Raw genomic sequence first — 20393 nt, 5'->3', positions numbered from 1 at the left:
TAAAATGGTGGAATAAATTGACCATTTTTGCATAATTCAAAGAAAAAATTGGATGAGAAAAAAAGTCAAGTAAATTAACATTATGGATACAAATAAAAGAAGAAAGCGGTAAATTACCCGAAATTATTTCTTCCAAAAAAAAAAATATTATCATTGCAAGGGCCTTGTAATAAGTAGGTAGTGACCTTGCCTTGTATCTGTCAACAAAGCCATATGCCTTATGTTTTATTGTGAACACCCATTTGCAACCAACAACTTTCTTCCCCTTTGGCAACTCCACCAACTCCCAAGTAGAGTTCTTTCGTAGAGCTCTCAATTCCTCATACATCGCCTCCTTCCACCTTGGATTATCTAGTGCATCCTACAATTTTTGAGGAACAAATACAGAAGACAACTGATAGGCAAATGATTTAAAACATGGGGAGAGATGATGAGAAGACATGAAATTTGAAATAGGGTGTTTGTAATTTGACGGGCAAGAACGAAGTGGTCTCCTTAAGGCAATAGGTAATTCATTATCAATTGGAGGAACAGAGTTTATAGGGTTATTTTCAAGTAAAGAAAAAGAAGGATCAACAAACTCTACCTCTGAATTACCTGTCACCGGGGCAGCAGATTGATCATTTCTCTAAAAGGGCACCTTATCTCTTTTTGTATACACCAAATCATATGGTGTTATACGATGACCCACAGGTGGGAGAGTCAAGGAATTGCCTACTCTTCCACTATCATTTTTTTCAATTTTTTCCAACTTAAACATTGGCACACCATAAGAATTATATTCACTACTTATATTCTCCCCCTGAAGAGAAGTCTCAGAATCTAGATGAGAGAAATAAGCATGTTCCTCATGAAAAGTAACATCCTTATTAACAAAGAATTTTTTGGAAGGAGGATGATAACATTTGCACCTCTTCTGAGTGGCAGAGTAGCCAAGAAAAATACATTTGAGGGAATGAGGGTCAAGCTTACCACTATGATGAAGATGCACAAAAATAATGCAACCAAACACTCAAGGAGGAAGATGATTAACAGTAGAAGGAGAACATGCAGCAGTGAACACCTGAAGGGGAGTTTGAAATTTGAGAACTTGAGAAGACATCCTATTGATCAAATAAGCAGGGGTAAGGACAGCCTCCCCCCAATAAGACTTTGATACATACATGGAAAGAAGTAGGGAACGAGCAACTTCTAGAAGATAGCGATTTTTTTGTTCAGCTACTCCATTCTGCTGAGGGGTATAGCTGCAAGATCGTTGATGAATAATGCCATGATCCAAAAGATAGGTTTTGAGACCAAAATTGATGTACTCATCCCCATTATCTGAGCAGAAGACTTTAATCTTATAATTGTATTGTGTATGGATCATTTGGTGAAAGGACTGAAAAATAGAGAAAACTGCACTTTTGTTAGTCATCAAATAAACCCAAGTAAGTCGGGAATAATAGTCAATGAATGTGACAAACCATTTGGAACTGGATAAATTTGACACCCGAGAAGGACCCCAAACATCACTATGGACAAGAGCAAAAGGTGCAGAACTTTTATTAATACTTAATGGGTAAGAAACACGATGATGCTTAGCAAGTTCGCAAATTTCACACTTAAATTGAGAAAGATCAACCAAAGACAATAAGGAAGGAAACAATTTTTGTAAATAGATAAATGATGGGTGTCCCAATCGTTTGTGCCATAACTAAATGTCCCAGGATGAGTCAGTAATGGACTGAAGTGCATGACCTGTGGGGGAACTAGTATAGCCAGCTAGGTCATCCAAGAGATAAAGGCCCCCTTTCTCACTACCACGAACAATCGTTGTCCCTATCCGTTGATCCTAAATTACACAATGAGTGTCATAAAAGGTGACAAAGCAATTTAGAGATTGTAGGAGCCTTTTTCTTTCGGCAGCTACAAACGGGCTGGGCTGCCGTAAATGGCAGATGGATGAAATTGCTCCTTGAGCCTGAGTTCGAAGATCAAGCCCCAAGAATGCTTCGAAAGGACTGAGATGCCTTAGGAAAACACCTTGGTTACCTTCACCAATGAAAATAACAACATCTTACAGATGATTTCTTGAGGCTTCCAGATAAATTTTCTAGCTTGGCATGAGAGGCTTGTGGCATGGAAGCAAAATCAGCATGAGCTTAGCACCAAAGAGGAAAGTATGGCTTCCTAGGAAGAAATGAGAGTGTTTAAGGTGAGGAAAAACAGGTTGCAGGCTGATTTGGCTGAGAAGAGAGAAAGAAAGAACAATGTTCTTCTGGCAGCTTAACAAAAATTCTGTCAAATGTGAAAATGGTCTGTCAGAAGAAGAAAATGGAGAAGAAGAGTGAATAGTGCACGAGATTGTTGGGTTTTTGCAGGCAAGAGAGGAAGCTTGCTCTCTAGGTGTAGGTTGTCTTTGGTTGGGTTATTTTTCTTTGGAGTGATGAGCTATTCTTTTCTCTCTTGTGCTTACCCACATGTTTGGGCCTATGAAATGAGCTTGAGTCCCGAGGCTCCCAAGCAACCCCGGACTTCCATTTCTCGGCCCATCAAATGCCCTCATGATAATTTATTACCATCCATACCACAACCCACTCAAGCAAGCCCCAGGCATCTTGCGTGACTTGGGCCCACTTAAGCTTGTAGCGTGGCATGTTGCTTATTTGCTTGGCTTGGTATGTGTGCAAAGCGTATATGACGAACTTTCGCTGCCTAAATTGGGTTTCTTCTTGATAAGATATCGCATTAGGCTGAGAATTTATTTGGGCCGAAGCGTGGATTTTTTGGGCCTCAATAGAGATTTAGTAGGCTGACTTATTGACAATAAATGGTTAGACAATCCAGGAACATGGAGAACATTAGAGAGGGACAGAGAATTTGAAAGAAAAACAGAGACTTTACTAACCACAGGAGTGGGTGAAACATCGACAGTGGTAACACAAGTCTTACTAGGGGATGAATAACGAGAGAAGAAATCAAGTTTAGAAGTCATGTGATCAGTTGCCCCTGTATCTATAATCCAAGAGTCCGAGAAAGACTTACCATATGCACTAAGACAACAACCAAAGTTACCTGATGAGGTGGCTAAGGAAATGGAAGCCCCTTTAGATCCTTTATCAGAGAGCAAGCGAGCACACTCTTGAGCGATTTGTTCCATTTGAGCAGAAGAAAGCTGAGATGTGGGTTGGTCATTCTGATCACTAGAAGATGTGTGATAGGCTTTGGAGCTGGAACGGCTCCTTTTTCCGCCTCCTCTCTTGCTGCCTTCAGCTTTTTCACCCTTCTTGCCAGGCCACCAAGGTGGATAACCATTGAGCTTGAAACAGTGCTCTCTCACATGCTTAGTCTGATGACAATAATCACATTTCAAATCATCCTTATCATCAGATTTCGAACTCTTAGCAACATTACCAGATGAGACAGCAGCTGAATAACTAGATTAGTGTACTAGTGGTGCCTAAGACAAATGGTTTGCTGTAGAAATCAAGGCAGACCCTTCTAAAGAGGGTGGCATAACCATGGTAGATCGGTGGAGAGCTTGGGCATGCACATATGCATAGGCTTCACGCAAAGAGGGAAAAGGATCCTTTCCAAGCACCTGTATTCTCACTTGATCCAAATCCAGATTAAGACTAGCCAATAACTCAAAGGTACGTTCCTTCTCGATCCATTTTTTCAACGCAGCGGTATCGTTAGAACACTTCATGTCGCACGGCTGATAATAATCAAGTTCCTGCCATAAAGCTTGGAGTGAATTAAAATATGTCTCCAACGTCTTACGCTACTGAGTAGTGGCTTGGATCAGACGTTTCAATTCATAAATCTGGGCATCACAACCTCCCTCATAATAGGTTTGAGAAACCGCATCCCATATAGCATGCTCGGAGTCGAGACGCATATAGCCAAGACTAATATCCGGGGTCATAGCCTGGAGAAGCCATGATCTAAGCATAGCATCTTCTTCAACCCATGTTATGAACTTTGGGTCAGTATCATCTGGTTGCTTCTTCTCTCCAGTCAAATATCCAATCCGACCTTTACCGGTAATATATAATCTCACAAAATGAGACCAAGCCAGATAATTGGTGCCATCAAGCTTAGTTGGCAACAACTGGACATTCATCAAATCGTGATGATTGGAATTGGCTGGAAGAGATATAAGAGGCCGAGAATTAGAAGAATTTGTTGTATCTTCCATTAGACCAGGAAAAAATAGAAGTCGGTAGTGTCTGTAGCGGTGGGCAGGTTTTGGGTATTTAGGGTATTAGAGATTTCTGGCGAATTTGGAGTAAACCTGTTAAAGGTTTTAAAATTCCTCTCTAGAGAGCTCTGATACCATGTTGATTTCTCTAGAGATACATGAATAGTCTTATGTCTTATTCTTCTCCCAAAGGAGGATTAAATAGTACACAGCCAATTACAAGAATGGAAAGAAAATAAAGGCTATAAGTCAACTCCTATGAGGAAGCCTATTTTTTTTTTTCTTTTTTTTCTTTCCGGGTATGAGGAAGCCTCTAACTATGCTAATCTGCTATTATGTACAATTAAGTATATACAAGTCAACAGTTGCTTCATCCAGCAGAAGGATTGTTGGGTTCTTTAGTATGGCTCGTGCAAGCGCTCTCCTCTGCTTCTGCCTTCCTGATAGTTGAACTCCTCTTTCTCCACAGTAAGTTTCAAATCCCTCTTCCATGGAGCTGCAACATAAAAAAATGCATTTTCATTAGGACCCAACAATTAAATGTTGAATGTCTCTCTGTAGCCTTACCTTATGAACTCATGAGTCTGTAGCCTTACCTTATGAACTCATGAGCATTGGCCATCTTTGCTGCCTTTCTTACTCCAGCTACTGTTGCGTTCTCTTTGACATAGACTATGTTTTCATGAATGGTTTATTCAAAAAGCATAGGCTCCTGGTAGGCAGTTTGAGATGTTAAGCTCTTTAAATTATAGCTCCTGATGTCGCATCCATCTATGGATACCGATCCGCTTAATGGGTCATAGAATCTTTCAATCAAGCCAATGACAGTGGATTTGCCTGAACCACTCTTTCCCACTAGTGCTATTGTGTCTCCAGCTTGTATTTTGAGACTCAGGCCCTTGAAGATCATCTGGTCAGGCCTGTCTGGGGTAAGAGAATACAACATCTCTTAGTTCTATGTGACCCCTGAGAGCCTTTTTAAAGTTAACCCTTTAAGCTCTTCAGAGGAAATCTCACTTTCTCAGTCTAAGATAGAAAATATTGATTTGATGGTCCTCCCACCTCTTGCTAGATCAGAGGTCATGCTTCCTGTATCTGTGATGCTTTTACTACCAGTTGTTGGTACCGTAACTGACCGGGCAACTAGCTTGGCTAGATCAGCCACGTGTCATGCTTTGAGAGGTAATCACCTTAGCCAAAGAAGCATTACCACAAGTCACAACTCTAAGAAAAGCAAGATGAGTCCCACATCGAAAAACTACAAGAAGTAAAGACTCTCCCTCACCTATAAAAGAAGACCACTCTCCACTTGGAAAGAGGTCTTGGATCCTGACCCTTGGGCCTTGGACTCTCTCTCTTCTGGATCCCAGGACTGGGCTGGGCATCTCACTTGTTATCTTTATATTTGGACCTAACCCCATGTACAAATGTAATCATACATTATTATAATGAGAACATACTTGTCTGTGGACGAAGCCCATTCATTAAGGGTGAACCACGTATATCTTGTCTTCTTTATATTTATCGCTTGCCCATCGCTTGCCCAAATCTTCACACACATGCTGAAGGTCCTCAACTTCACTCATCATTCACCATTCCACCTCTATCTAAGTTGACCTCCCAAAAAGAGCATCAACAGTTTGTCGTTCTTCCCTTTCTTCAGTGCCCTTCGACACCCCTACAATCAACATCACCTAACTTGCTGTCCGACAAGAGTGATGCAGAAGATGAATCCTTGCAATATAATAATCTAGAAGAAGAGGAAATATGTAGGCCACCCTAGCTTTCCTTTACATGCCTTGCCGCTCGGCACCTTTGGTGAATATTGATGAGTGGGCTCCCAAAAGATAAGATCTCCATTTCTCATCTTGTGTCTTTATTTTATTCCCATTTGCCGACATAAATGGTACAAGTCCACTAATCTATTAGCCATTCAGAATGTAGCTACCCTTTTTCATGTCTTGCATGGCTTGCATGGCCAAACCACCATCTCAATTCAAAGTGCCATTCGGCACCTCTTTGAAGAAGAAAGTTTGGGGGCCCTTGTATATTCTACATGTCTTTGGCAAAATATTGGGTACCCAAGGCCCACGTGGTTCGCTTCCAGGAGACAAACAACTAGTTGCAAGTGCTGTACAACACCCAATGCCCAAACTCTTTTCGGCACAACCAAATCCAAGTATCTTAGACAAGCTACATCTGAAGCAAATCTCATACACATAAACAGACCCACCATGTCTCAATCAATTGCTCAAGATATGCATGATGTCCAAGTCAAGACAACGGAGGCCACCTCTAATTACATGTATGGGGCATCTATCTATAGTGTTGTGAGACTCTCATGCCTTGACAAATGCCAATCCCAAGTTCTCTTGTCAAAAATCCATGCAGTACCCAACTACTGAATTTATCAAGACGGGAGCTGCTAGAATGCAGAGGCTATTATGAGGAGGTTATGTGCGGAATGATAACAACCATCAATTTTAAATGAACGGTTCAGATTTAAGTAGGAAGTTTTTTTACAATCGGGTTAAAATTACCCATCACAAAATGAGCAACCCGGAACTTCTCTCTCATATCTCCTATTTTCTTTGAAACAGAGGTCCAAAGTCCTACGTCTGAAACTTCCTCTGGAGACAAACAAGAGCTGCCCCTTTCCAACTTCCAGAAGCCGAATTTGCTGCTCCAAAAAGAAAAAAAACGAAGACACTCAGATGTGGAGGACATTGCTGAAGAAGAAGGAACAAGGGTTGAAACCCACAACTCAATTCTTTCACTGGTATGTGATTTTTCAGTCCTATTGCAAACCCTTTTATTCAAAAAATATTCTGTTTTGTTAAACCCCTGTCATTAATGTTGCAGAAAATGGTTCATCATTACCCATTACAACAACTATAACCTAAGAGCTCTCTTATTCTGTCTTTGTGTCACAAAAATTATTTGCAAGATCTTCATAGTAGAGAGAAAAGAAGAAAAAGAGACAAATGATATGTTGAAAGAGCCTCCAGTAGTCTCTCACTCGCCTAACTTTGCACTCCGTTTCTGAACAAGTAATACCCAAGTTTTGAAGAACTTGTAGTACTCTTCTTCAATTCCAATTGCGATGGTAAGTCAAACACTGCAAAACCACTTCTCTTTGTTTCTTTGTTTCACTGATTTTGCTTTTAATGTTTTCCAATTTCTTGTAATCATTATTATTCTTTGTTCTCTTTTGTATTTATATTTTATTTGAAAAATTGATTTTTACAGTTTTAATTTTATTTTCATACGTAAATATTCTTTCTTGCGTTTAACCCCTTACTACTTTGGGTTTTATTATGATGCCTTTAGTATATTGGCTTTAAGCTTTGTTGAATCAATAATTAATAAATAATGAAAATAACAACACGTTAATCTAATGGTGATCTTTATGGGTCTTGCATACATACAGTAAAAACAAGTTCTCTAAAAATATCTTGGGTTTGTCTTGCCTCAATTTATTTTATGGCTTTTTAATAATTGATAATATGCTACAGATTGACACAAGTTTGCATCTTAATTTTCCATATATGCTCTTATGGAAAAGTTTAATTGAATCAACATGGAGGAGACATTAAACGAAAAGCAAAAAAACAAAAGGATCAATTTTGCTCCATAACATAGGGGAGTTGCATTCAAATTCTTAGATTTGTTGCTGGTAAGTTTTTTTTTTTTTTAAATCATTATAAATGTCTTTGTTTTCAACTGATGATGGTACAAGATTTAAATTGCTTTCATAATTATTTTGTTTTGTTTTAGCTATTTCTAAAATGTTTGAGTCAAATGTTATCTAAGGTATCAATAATCTGTGTGAGTAAAATGGTTGGGGACTCAGAGGAGAATGATGATTGTGTAATCGCTGATGAAATGATTTACATACCTGAAGTCAGAAATGAGAAAAGACCAAAAGTTGGGATGAAGTTCGATTCACTTGATTTCGTTTATGATTTCTACAATAGATATGCTTTATTGGCTGGCTTTAGTATTCGACGTCATTCCAGCGGGAGGGAAAAATACAGTAAAGAAATTCTAAGAAAAGAATTTGTATGTTGCAAACAAGGTGTGTTTAAAAAAGAAGAGCCTAGGGTGGTAAAAAGACACCGAGGGATAAGTAGATGTGGTTGCAAGGCTAGGGTTGTTGTTGTGAAGGTTTCTGGGTGCAAGCAGTGTGCTTTCTCTCTCGTTGTAGAGGGACACAATCATACAATGACACCTCCAGAAAGAGTGCATTTTATGAGATCAAATCGTCATATTTCAGAACCTGCAAAGCTACTCACAAAACAACTTGGTTCAGCTGATATACCTACTCATAAAAAGATGAGTATTTTGGAGGTGCAATCTGGAGGAATGGAGAAAATTGGTTTTACCAAAAAGGATATTTACAATTTTGAATATTATGAGAGTAGCCTGATGAAGAACCATGATGTTGAACTGGTGACTGAGTATTTTTTAGCTGAACAGAAAAACAATAGATCATTTTATTTCAAGATTGAGGGAGATTCCAATGACAGGCTTACTCGATGTTTTTGGGCAGATCCAACTTCTAGACGAGCATACGGGATTTATGCTCGATACCACATTCAACACGAACCGATATGGCTTGCCATTTGCACCAATGTTAGGGGTTAATAACCATGGTCAGACAATTGTTTTAGCTTGTGCATTTTTAAGTAAGGAAACGACTGAGTCATTTATTTGGATGTTTGAGGAGTTTAAAAAAGCCATGCCAGGTGGTGAGCCAAAAATGATAATTACAGATCAAGATGCAGCTATGGCTAGAGCAATTTTTGAAGTATTCCCCACTACATTTCATCGACTTTGCATATGGCACATCACAACCAAGTTCTCTGATAAACTACCACGAATTGCTTATGAGGAATATTGGAAAGAGTTTAAAGAAACCATATGGGAGATTGACAATATAGATGAATTTGAAGAAAAGTGGCATGCAATCATTACAAAATCTGGTTTGACTGACCATCCATGGCTGAGTTCAGTTTTTGATTTGCGAAAATCATGGGTTCCAGCCTATGTAAAACATATTTTTGCCGCTGGAATGTCAAGCAGTCAAAGAGCAGAAGGCTCTCATGCATTTTTCAAGCAATATATATCAAGGAGAAATTCATTAATGGATTTCATAACACGATTTCAAAGGGCACTTTCTCATCAACGTCAAAAAGAGTTACTTGCTGATCACATTGATGCATTCGAAAAGCCTCAATGTGCTCTGTTGTTGACAATGGATAAACAAATGGCTGAAATATACACAAAGGCAATGTTCCAAAAGTTTGAACAGGAGCTAATGCAAAGTTTACCGTGTTTTATGGAACTGAAAATGGATGATGCTTCCAAAGCTATCTATAAAGTGAGTGAAAGGAAAAGGGGGAAAACAAGAGTGACAGAAGTTGTATATGATAAATATTCCGATCAATGGTCGTGTAGCTGTAAAGGATTTGAATTTATTGGAATTCTTTGTTGCCATGCGCTGGCATTGTTAAAAAGGGAGCAAATTGAATATCTGCCCAATAAATACATTTTGAATAGATGGAAGAAAACTGCAAAATCTGGACTTGTGTCAGATTCAAATGGCAATGAAATTAAAAATTGTGAGAACAATTCTCTCCTAATAAAGTGAAGTAGAATGTCCAGACTTGCTTCAGATGTAATTGAGCATGCCTTAATGTCCGAAGAAGGTTGTGAGCTATTGTCAAATAATCTAAACGATACGCGGGTGATGTTGAAGTTATTGAATGATGGGGTTGGTCCTAGCGAAGTTGGAGGGTCCAGCTCCCAAACACGATATTTGAAGGACCCTAAGAGAGTAACACACAAAGGAAGCTCGAAACGAGTGAAGGGAGCAAAGGAAACGAGAATGGAGTGAGGGATCCGACATTGTCAGCAGTGTGGACAAACTAGTCATGATATAAGACGATGCCCAAGAATGGCGAACACATCGTAAGATTGTACAAATATTTATAAATAATAGCTAAAATTCCAAGTGGTTTATTTTATTGTAATATTATGCTTGGTGTTTATGCAGGACATCCCCGTCAAACAATGAAGAATCAACTCCAATCAATCTTAGTGACCCGTTATTCGATGAATTTGATAGCATGCATGGACCTACCAAGTGATTTATGTTTTTACTATACGAAGCTCATTTGCTGTCAATATTGGTGAGCATTTTGAAATATGATTCAATATGAAGAAATCTTATTATTTTGTGTTGTTTCGTTTTGTATCAGCTTTTATCTTTTTTTTCTTGATTGGTTTTGGTTTTCTTTGAAGTTTTTTTGTTTCTCGATTGGTGCTGTTAATTTCTTAGAGCCTTTCTTTCTTGCTTTCTTTTGCCTTTGTATTTTTCTGATGTTAGGTGTTTTAGGATTTTTCTTTCTTTTAAATAATCTCCCTCTTGAGATATTTGACAATTCTTTTTTATGGCAGTTGGACCTAGATTTTTGGCTTATGGAAGATTGTTGTTGTTGAGAACCTTCATTAATTTGGCTTTTTTTTTTAATGACAGTTGGACCTATCAACTCTTAGTTTTGACAATGCGAATAAAAGGCTGTCACATCCTTTTTTGAGAAAAGACGCTATATACATTCGGTGTATTTGCATGTATATTGTTCGTCTATTGCTTGTTATTGCAAGCTTATTTTCCAAGGTGCGACTCGCCACCTCCGTCGTCGGCCTCCAAAACGAAGCCATAATCGTGACTCTCCACCTTCGTCGTCGACTTCCACCACAAACCTCATCTTCGATTTTCACTGTGGTGAGTTCTAATATTGGTTTTGCTTTTTTTTTTTTTTTTGGGTTTCTGTTATTGATTGAGATTATTGGGTGATTACTTTCACTATTTTGAATGAGACATTAACGGGTTTCTGTTGTGGTTTGTCTGTTGTTTCTGTGATTGAATGAAATTTACCAACTATTTCCTGTGGTTGTCAAGCTCTTGGACTTGGATACACTGTTTTGTGCTTATGATTTGTCTATGAAATCATGCATACATTGTTTTGTGATTAAGGCTTGGACTTGCAGACCTCCTTGAAAGTGGTGTATTCACTCTTTTGTGATTGTGATTTGTTTGTGAAATCACTTAGGTGATATATCAAATTAGGACTTCTGGCTTTTCTGAGCAACCTGTAAGAATACATATAAAAACTCATAGATGCTCTCTGAAATAACAGTAATGTATGTTCTAACCTTTGAAACCAGTAGCACCAGCAACAAATGCAAGATTCTCATTGTTTACTTCTTTTGAATGTGATTGGAGAGTTTGTAAGTTTTATGAGAATGCCAATATTTTAACATACTTTTGATACTGTAAAGTTGGCATATGTTGGATCTTTATTTTCTCTATTGTTTTGGTGCAATCTACAATCCTCAAGGTTGGTATCATGCCAAGGTTGTGTTGGTGCCGTGAAAAGGGTTCTTGGAAAACTTGAAGGTTTGTTGATAACTCTTGCATTTATCTAGTTCCATTGTCTTGCTCTTCTTCTTCTCTGAGACTATGCTTCTTTAACTGTTTGAACAATGCCAAATGCACTATTGATGATTTCCTAATTTGTATTTTTGTTCGCTTGCCAAGACACATTCACTTCACCCATGTTTATTACTTTTGAATTGCAATTGAGTAGTATGAAATTGTGTGCATGAATATGAACTTTAATTTTGCAATGGTACTGTCTTGTGAAAGTTTGCCATATGAAGAATTGGGTCATTTAGAAAAGCCAACAATCTATATGAATTTCGGTATTGGTTTTTGTTTTGAAATTGGTTTTAGTTGTGATTGAATGTTATGTTTTTGTTTCCACTGTGATTGAATGATTTGCTTCTAATATGCATTTTTTATCCATTTTATACAGATGGAAGATTGTCTTGTTTCAATTGGCGGCGTTCTTTTGGGGAGGAAATTGCTAACTTTCAGCTTAAATTCGGGTCTAAGAGGACATGTCTTGGAATTTTTCTTATACATATGAATTGTGTTAAAATTCTAGACCAAGAGGAGATGAAAATTTTTTGTTTTTTGCCACTTTCTTATGTATATCTTAAGATGTAATGAGATAACATTGTTAGTTCATCAATTTATGAAAGTCAAGTTAGAAGGAAATTTGTCAATCTCTAGTTTCCATGGTTTTATCGTTCCCCTTGCAAAGAAGAAAAAAATACAAATGTAACCAAATTAATGATTTAATTGGCAAATTCCATGACTGATATGTATTGCATATGTATTGCACATGTATAGCTATTTATTGCTTGTATATTGGCCCCGTATATCTTTTTTTAAAAGTATGTTGGAATAAATTTATAGGGGGAGTATGAAGTTTGTGTATTGCCATTGTATAGCCTTTTATTGCTTGTGTATTGCTACTGTATTGCCATCGTATAGCCTATTATTGCCTTTGTATTGCCCCCGTATATCTTTTTTTAAAAGTCTTGGAATAAATTTATAGGGGAGTATGAAGTTTGTGTATTGCCATTGTATAGCATTTTATTGCTTGTGTATTGTTACTGTATTGCCATTATATAGCCTTTTATTGCTTGTGTATTGCTATCGTATTGCCCTCGTATATCCTTTTTTTTTTTTTCAAGTCTGTATTGTGGGTATGAATGTGGGGATGGGGGAAAAAAGCTTCACGGGGATGGGGATGGGAATGGCATACCCACCCCCGATTTGACCCATTGCCATCCTACAAAGGCAAGAAGAATGAGCTATATATACACATAATGTATATAATGTGCTCTCTTCAATTAATAATATAAATAAAAGTATTTTTCCATTGCATACACTTGCAAATATATACAAACAACATATTCAAGACTGAAATTTCTCAAGTAAATTAAACTCAATTTCATTCCATGAGGACTAAATAATTACATGGTCTGTCTGACACACAAATAGTTCCTTAATTACATGTTTTTTTTTCCTTATAACTATAGTACACTTCTTGCAACAGAATGGAATGTTGTCCCACCCCAAATTGATGAAGGTTCTCAATGACAACAATCTTCTAGAAGCCAACAATAATCTTGCTCCAACTGTTATGAAAAAAAAAATGTCAATTATCTCAAGACTTAAGAGTTAGGGTTTCAAATCGCTAGAGACCAAGCTTGCGGGATATGGGCCGTGACATGATCACGTACTCTACCAATTGTTGCTTCACCTTCCCAAATTCATCCATCATCTTCCTCTACAACAGAAACAAAATAAAGCAATATCAATATGTACATATATAAATATGTATATACAGACTAATACAAAAGACAAATTGGTACTAATGAGGTAGATCTTTGATATGCTCTATTGGAACCATCACTTTCCTTTTATTGCTATATATGCAGATGCGCAAAAGCACAAACAAGCCCAATTTAAAATCTCCTACTTACGTATCAAGAAAAGACTCAAAGCAGACTAAGTTTCTTATAAAAATAGAGTTCATTGTTTTTCGTCTGTGCTTCATTCGTAACTTATAACTCACATGGTATCCAAAATTTCACGCAGTGCATCAAAACTCAATCAAGTTAACTCTGGAACAATAAGAGAACAACAATATTAATCAATGAAAGAATTATGAAAGAGGCTATCATTGATCAACAACATTAACTCCAGAACATAGACACCACAGAGGTATGCAGTACAATTTACTTTCATTCAATTTCTATACAAAAATAATCTTTTAGATTGATATAGTCATTCATTGCAAACTGAAATTTCACAGCCATGAGAATAATGCCAAGAGGAAGAGTATCATATCACCTCAAAATTGGAAAACATCTAATGGACGAGGAAAAGCAAATCTACCAAGCACAAGACGAAAAGCCTTACTGCTCAAGCTTGATCAGTGCATATCTACATGGGCGTTAACCCCCGTATGATCATATTGCTTATTTTTTCTATTCTTGGCATTGGCTTTGCACCATTTATGTTTTAACAGTACATGAATTGTTCCAAATTAAAAACTTCAAACCGCAGGTCCTAATTATAGGCAGTAAATTATGACTTAATAAAAAATAGTCATTGGAGTTGGATCTAGGAAGATGAAAGCATCACATGGCTCAAGAAACCAAATCAGGGGACCACGTACAACAGGGGCTGTTGTGCTAGCTAGTACTGCAGGGCAGGGTAGGGCAGGGCAAGGCAGGGCAGGGCATGGCAAGGGACATTTGGATGCAAATGCTAGAGATATAGACCCTTTCTTTTAGGTAAATGAGGAAGACGAAGCAGCAGCAAAACCTGGCCATGTGAAGTAGCAGCATCAGACCCTTTCTATGTTTCTTTTGTTTGTTCACATACTTTTTTGCCATATCATGGCCCTTAGAATTCCTGCAAAATAATAACATGAACTTTATTTCTCAATTTCACAATTACACAAAACAGTGTTATATTAACTTATTCACAGCACAAGTTAAATGGCAATGTCGAAATGAAAGAAACTCAAGGCATGACACAAAAGTTGAAAAATAAGAAAATAAATCTAATAGAATTCCAAATATCAAATGACACAACCAAGTATCCATTCACTATAAACTGACATAATATGGCACCTGTGTAAGTCTTCATGTAAAAACAGGGACATTTCTCAAGCATTGTTAAAAGGTAATTAAACTAATGTCAATGGCGATCTAACAAAACCATTATGCACTGTAAAGACATCTTCGTAAACAAATTATAATAAAACTCACATGTGCTTCCTTCCATTTAGATGGGTTCATTGGGTCCTCCTAGAAGTTCACCTTTAAGTATATACCATGAGAATTGTCCCAATTGGTTTGTATCTCAAAGAAAACCATAGTGCGCCTCATTAAGGTGATTCATCGAACACCCACAGGCCATTTTTTCATGCACTCATCAACTCAGCCTAACCAAACAAATAGAACCATATATTCAGAACAAGCAAATAAGCATGATAAATAAAACGATGTAGCAAGAATTTGGATTTTGAGCAACTTTCTAGACCACTATATGAAATTGAAACAATCAGAAGAAAACCCAAATAACATATGGGTATGAAAGTAAAGGCGAAAAGTTGAGCTGGGTACCTGGGACGTCATCTCTAGGTATATGGATTTCAGGAATGCTGAAGAAATTGAGAAATTTGTTGAACCGAGGGGAAGAACGGCGGTTGAAATAGGTGACAGAGAGTGAGAGATGGAGGTGGAGAACAGCGGCCGAAAGAGAGAGAGAGTGAGGTCGTCGTTGCTGATGTGGGTTCTGAGGAGGTGACAGTTGAGTACTTCGATTGTGAATAGCATTGCTCAACGGGTAATGCCAACCCAGTTGTAGCATAAAGAGGATACTAATGTCAGCCATTTGATCAATCTAATGGCCTAGTAAGTAGTCCCCACAAATAACCTCCGCATAGAATCTCTGCATTATAGTCTCGCCGTATCAAGACACCCACTTTGTCAAACGTCTTACAGAAGACCCAATTAGAGCCCAGACCACCGCTGCGCGGCCCGGCTCAAAACAGCAAATTCAAAAATTCTGAACGCAGGACACCCCAAGAAGTAGAAGTAGAAGTTATCGTATCTGAAGCAAGGCTCATGCAAACTACCAAATGGCACCTCATCTGCAGTCGCTCATCTCCAAATTAAAGATTTATCTCATATTTGAGGCACCATGTCACTCTCACCGATCTGTCTAGCCACCTAAAAATTCTCAAGACACCCATAATGTCTTCAACAGAGGAATAACTTGGATCCGCCATGCCGAGGGTACCAATATTCCGCACGGCAATCTCTAATCATATCTCCCAAGGCATCATAGCATTTGAATATCCCCTCTTTTCACCACCCCATTAAGCGGGCAACAGCTTCCGTCCAAAGCTGAAGAAGCAGTTCCAAAATTCCACTCCAAGAGAAAGTGGTGGGCCTCACCTCTTGCACATTATTTACTACAGATTGGTCTCTGAAGCCAATTGACCAAAATTTTCAAACAAACATAGAAGAAAACATCAAACTGATTGGCCCGGGCAGCTTTCCTTTGAGATGAGCGGTGCTCAACCTTCAAGTCAAAACTCACAAGACCCGAGTGATAAACTCTTGCCGAACGGAGCTAGTGAGCTGACTGAAGCCAACTGCACAGACCCAAGAACCCTAAACCCTAAAGTTCTCTCGAATTCCTCCGCTCCAAATTTTCGCCAACCTTCACAGGCTCAGCCTCAAAGTTTCGCCAAATTGTTTCATACCCAGCTCCTGCTAGACACAACAATAGACCACTCGATTAAGATTGAGGTTGCTAAACGGGAGTACAATTCAAAATGGCCTTGCCGTGAAAGAAATTTCGAGCTCACAACACAAATCATCACAGTAAGTTCAAACAAGGCAACCCTCCATGTCCGGTGACCTCAATATTTCCCAATTTTCCCACACTTGCTGAACGGCAAGGGTCGAGCAGAAATAAAAGAGCACACGACCAAAATTCAGAGGGCCCAGTCCCGGCTACGAAACTAAAACTCTTTGCCGAAAGCCAAGCCTCAATTGCCCAGCTCTCTTGTGGAACGACAGTAGCTCAGCTCCAAGGACCTTACCCGAAATTTTTCTCCAAACCTGCCGAAGGTGTGCTGCCAAAACAACCCGTGCTGGGTGTGTGCTGCCGAACGGTAGGTCCCGTGAAAGATTTCCCTTGAGCAGCCCCCAAATTTCTCCTCCGGACGGCTCCTGCTGTTCGGCAAGGGTTGAAGACACCAGGCCCTGCCGAAAGGTGGGTGTTTCCCAAACTCACAAGGGACACTTGCCGATCGGCAGGTCCCATGCTGAAGGTTCTTGAAAGCTTCAAACCTAGGTGCTGAAGCTGTGCCACCAAACAACAAATCCTTGCTCAAGCCACCTACCAAATTTCAAACAGCACCCAGCTCTCACGAAGGGGAGACCTCAAAAAACTTTCAACCATCCATTGCCATTCGGCAAGGGGAATGCGGAAGCAAGTGGGGACTTACGAAATCAAGAAGGTGCAACCACCCTTGCTGAACCTCCAACACAGGGACCAGCTCAATATCACCCTCCTTTCGAAGCTGTGACGGGCAAAACCAACTCAAAATCACTGTCTTGCTGAAGATATTGTCGAAACCCAGCCCTTGCCATGTTGTCGAAACCCAGCCCTTGCCGAACGTCAAGGGCCTTGCTGAAGCAGGCGGACGCACCCACCTCGTGGGTCTTGCCAAAAACGCAAAGGGCTGAACAGAAACAATCGGGTCTCTAATGACCTTGTTGAAGGAATGGGTGCCGAAATCCCAAGGAAATGAATTCGAAACCCTTGCAGAGCAGCACCGCAGCTCCCTTTCAACGTGACCTTGTCGAACGGCAGGTTTGATTAAAGAAAATACGCACATCCCCTTCAAACTCTAGGGCCTTGTTTCCAAAATCTCGAGGCCCAACCTTGGCGAGCTGAAAGCCCAGCTTTTTGTCTAAAAATTCCAAATCCCAGCCTCGTTGCTGAAGATGGAGCCCAGATTCCACCTTTTCCTAAGACTTGCTGAAGCCCAGACTTTTGGCCATTATTCCGAGGCCCAGCCCTGGCTAGCCGCAAAGCCCAGGGCATCTTGGTCCCTTGCCGTTTGGCAAGGACCATGCCGAAACAATTTAGACCTCAAGTTGTCCAAAAGAAAAAAAAGAAGCTATTATTATTATTTCTCCAAATAATAATAAAAAAATGCACACTTGCATTTTGTCCTTCAACACCCTTGGCAACTTCCTTTTTGCCTTCGGCACCATTGTACCCAAGCCACATTGCCTAGCGACATGCAAACTTTGTGTCGCATTCGGCAAACTCGTGCCTAGCCACATTACCTTGCGACATGCAAGCTTTGTGTCGCATTCGGCACCCTCGTGCCTAGCCACATCGCCTTGCGACATGCAAGCTTTGTGTCGCCTTCGGCAACCCCGTGCCTAGCCACATCTTGTGTTGCCTTCGACACCCTCGTGCCTAGCCTATGCCTTGCCACATCTTGTGTTGCCTTCGACACCCTCGTGCCTAGCCACATCACCTTACGACATACAAGCTTTGTGTCACCTTCGACACCATCGTGCCTAGCCACATTGCCTTGCAACATGGTAGCATTGTGTCACCTTCGGCACCCCCGTGCCTAGCCATATTGCCTTTGGCAACGTCTTGCCTACACACATCGCTTTGCGACATGCAAGCTTTACACCTTCGGCACCCTCGTGCCTAGGCACATTGCTTTGAGACATGCAAGCTTTGTACTTTCGGCACCCTATGCCCTTCGACATTTTATCTTGCAACATGCAAGTCTTATGCCTTCGGCACCTTCTCTGCGAGATGCAAGTTTTATATCTTCGGCACCCGCATGCCTAAGCACATTGCCTTGTAATATGCAAGCTTTGTGTCACCTTCGGCACCATCATGCCTAGCCACATTGCCTTGCAACATGCTGGCTTTGTATCACCTTCGGCACCCTCGTGCCTAGCCACATCTTGTGTCGCCTTAGGCACCCCCGTGCCTAGCACATCACCTTGCGACATGAAAGCTTTGTGTCACCTTCGGCACCTTCGTGCCTAGGCCCATCGCCTTGCGATATGCAAGCTTTGTGTCGCCTTCGGCACCCCCATGCCTAGCCACATCGCCTTGCGACATGCAAGCTTTGTGTTGCATTCGGTACCTTTGTGCCCGGCCACTTCACCCTGCCACATGCAACTTTGTGCCTTCGGCAACCCCTTAACCTTCGGCACCCTCGTGCCAAGTTCTCTCCCTCCAATGTCCTTCGTACTCGGGGACTTGGGGGACTATGGGTAGTGCATTATACAGACTGGAAGATATACTGTGGTGTTGCTCAGCCAGTGCACTTAAAATTACAAATCCCCAATCAAGAAATACCTTCTTACTCGCGAACTTGGGGGACTACTGTTGGTACCATAACTGACCGAGCAACTAGCTTGGCTAGATCAGCCACGTGTCATGCTTTGAGAGGTAATCACCTTAGCCAAAGAAGTATTACCACAAGTCACAACTCTAAGCAAAGCAAGAGGAGTCCCACATCGAAAAACTACAAGAAGTAAAGACTCTCCCTCACCTATAAAAGAAGACCACTCTCCACTTGGAAAGAGGTCTTGGATCCTGACCCTTGGGCCTTGGACTCTCTCTCTTCTGGATCCCAGGACTGGGCTGGGCATCTCACTTGTTATCTTTATATTTGGACCTAACCCCATGTACAAATATAATCATATATTATTATAATGAGAACATACTTCTCCGTGGACGTAGCCTATTCATTAAGGGTGAACCACGTATATCTTGTCTTCTTTATATTTATCGCTTGCCCAAATCTTCACACACATGCTGAAGGTCCTCAACTTCACTCATCATCCACCATTCCACCTCTATCTAAGTTGACCTCCCAAAAAGAGCATCAACACCAGTGCTCATTAAGACAAAGAAAGCTTGATACATGTCATCTGCGATGCTTCCTGCATCTGCGATGCTTTTACTAGCTTCTGATTCATTAACCTCCCTCCATACCAGCTATTGCAGCTGTGTTTAAGAATTGGGAGCTGAACAGACAAAAAGCTAAAATCCATGACTGTTTGATGTTCTGCTTTTTAAATTTACTTAATGGCCCTTTTTTGATGCATCAAAAGGTTAACAAACCAGAATAACTACAAATACTTTTAGATGAAACTTGAGATTGCTTGACAGCTGCAGGAATTTTGGGGACAGCATTGGCTAACCTTGTCCTTCTCGTAAGGGCAGAAGGCTAGGTTCGTGTTTTTTTTTTTTTAATACAAGCGATATTAGAGGAGGGGAGAATCGAACTAAGTTTGTGTTTTGTAAAACAACATAATTGAGAGGAAAAAGAGAGCTATGGCTTGCTTAAATAGTAATTCCAGAATCAAGAATTCCTTGGACTTGCTTTGCAAAGCAATGAAGGAATAAGAATCACAAAGGCTCTCTTTGAGATGATTTTTCCATTTTCTTCACACACTTATTTTCCATTTCATTACAGTAGTGTCAGCAGCACAAGACCTGAAAATTTTGCAATATGAAACAAGCAATCCTTAATGAAAAGATTGCCTGGTGGATTTTATCGATCTTTTTAGATCTTAAGCTGAAATTACACAAGAAACAACCAACACCAGAATATTACTTTACCTTCGGCTGAGCACTTTCAGGTGCACACCCACTCATTCAAATAAATACCCACCATGAAACTTTTAAAACTCATCAAGGTGTTAC

General features: G+C 39.9%; 1 protein-coding gene and 2 long non-coding RNA genes across 3 annotated transcripts; 2 read left to right on the top strand and 1 right to left on the bottom strand.

The window, feature by feature from the left end:
* LOC109949587 (protein FAR1-RELATED SEQUENCE 5-like) lies at positions 8024–10265 on the top strand. Its single transcript, XM_020565658.1, has 4 exons — positions 8024–8264; positions 8463–8638; positions 8739–9569; positions 10245–10265. The coding sequence occupies exons 1-4, from the start codon at positions 8024–8026 to the stop codon at positions 10263–10265; spliced, it is 1269 nt and encodes a 422-aa protein (XP_020421247.1).
* LOC109949555 lies at positions 11579–12314 on the top strand. The gene is made up of 2 exons (XR_002272003.1): positions 11579–11651; positions 12070–12314. It is a non-coding gene; the product is annotated as an uncharacterized LOC109949555 (long non-coding RNA).
* On the bottom strand, positions 12761–14561 carry LOC109949932. The gene is made up of 2 exons (XR_002272254.1): positions 14439–14561; positions 12761–13395 (listed from the first exon to the last, which is right to left on the bottom strand). It is a non-coding gene; the product is annotated as an uncharacterized LOC109949932 (long non-coding RNA).

Source organism: Prunus persica, chromosome G6 (assembly GCF_000346465.2).
Source record: "Prunus persica cultivar Lovell chromosome G6, Prunus_persica_NCBIv2, whole genome shotgun sequence".
NCBI lineage: Eukaryota > Viridiplantae > Streptophyta > Magnoliopsida > Rosales > Rosaceae > Prunus > Prunus persica.
Note: the sequence above shows the minus strand (reverse complement) of the source record. Positions and strands in the feature narration are given on the sequence as shown.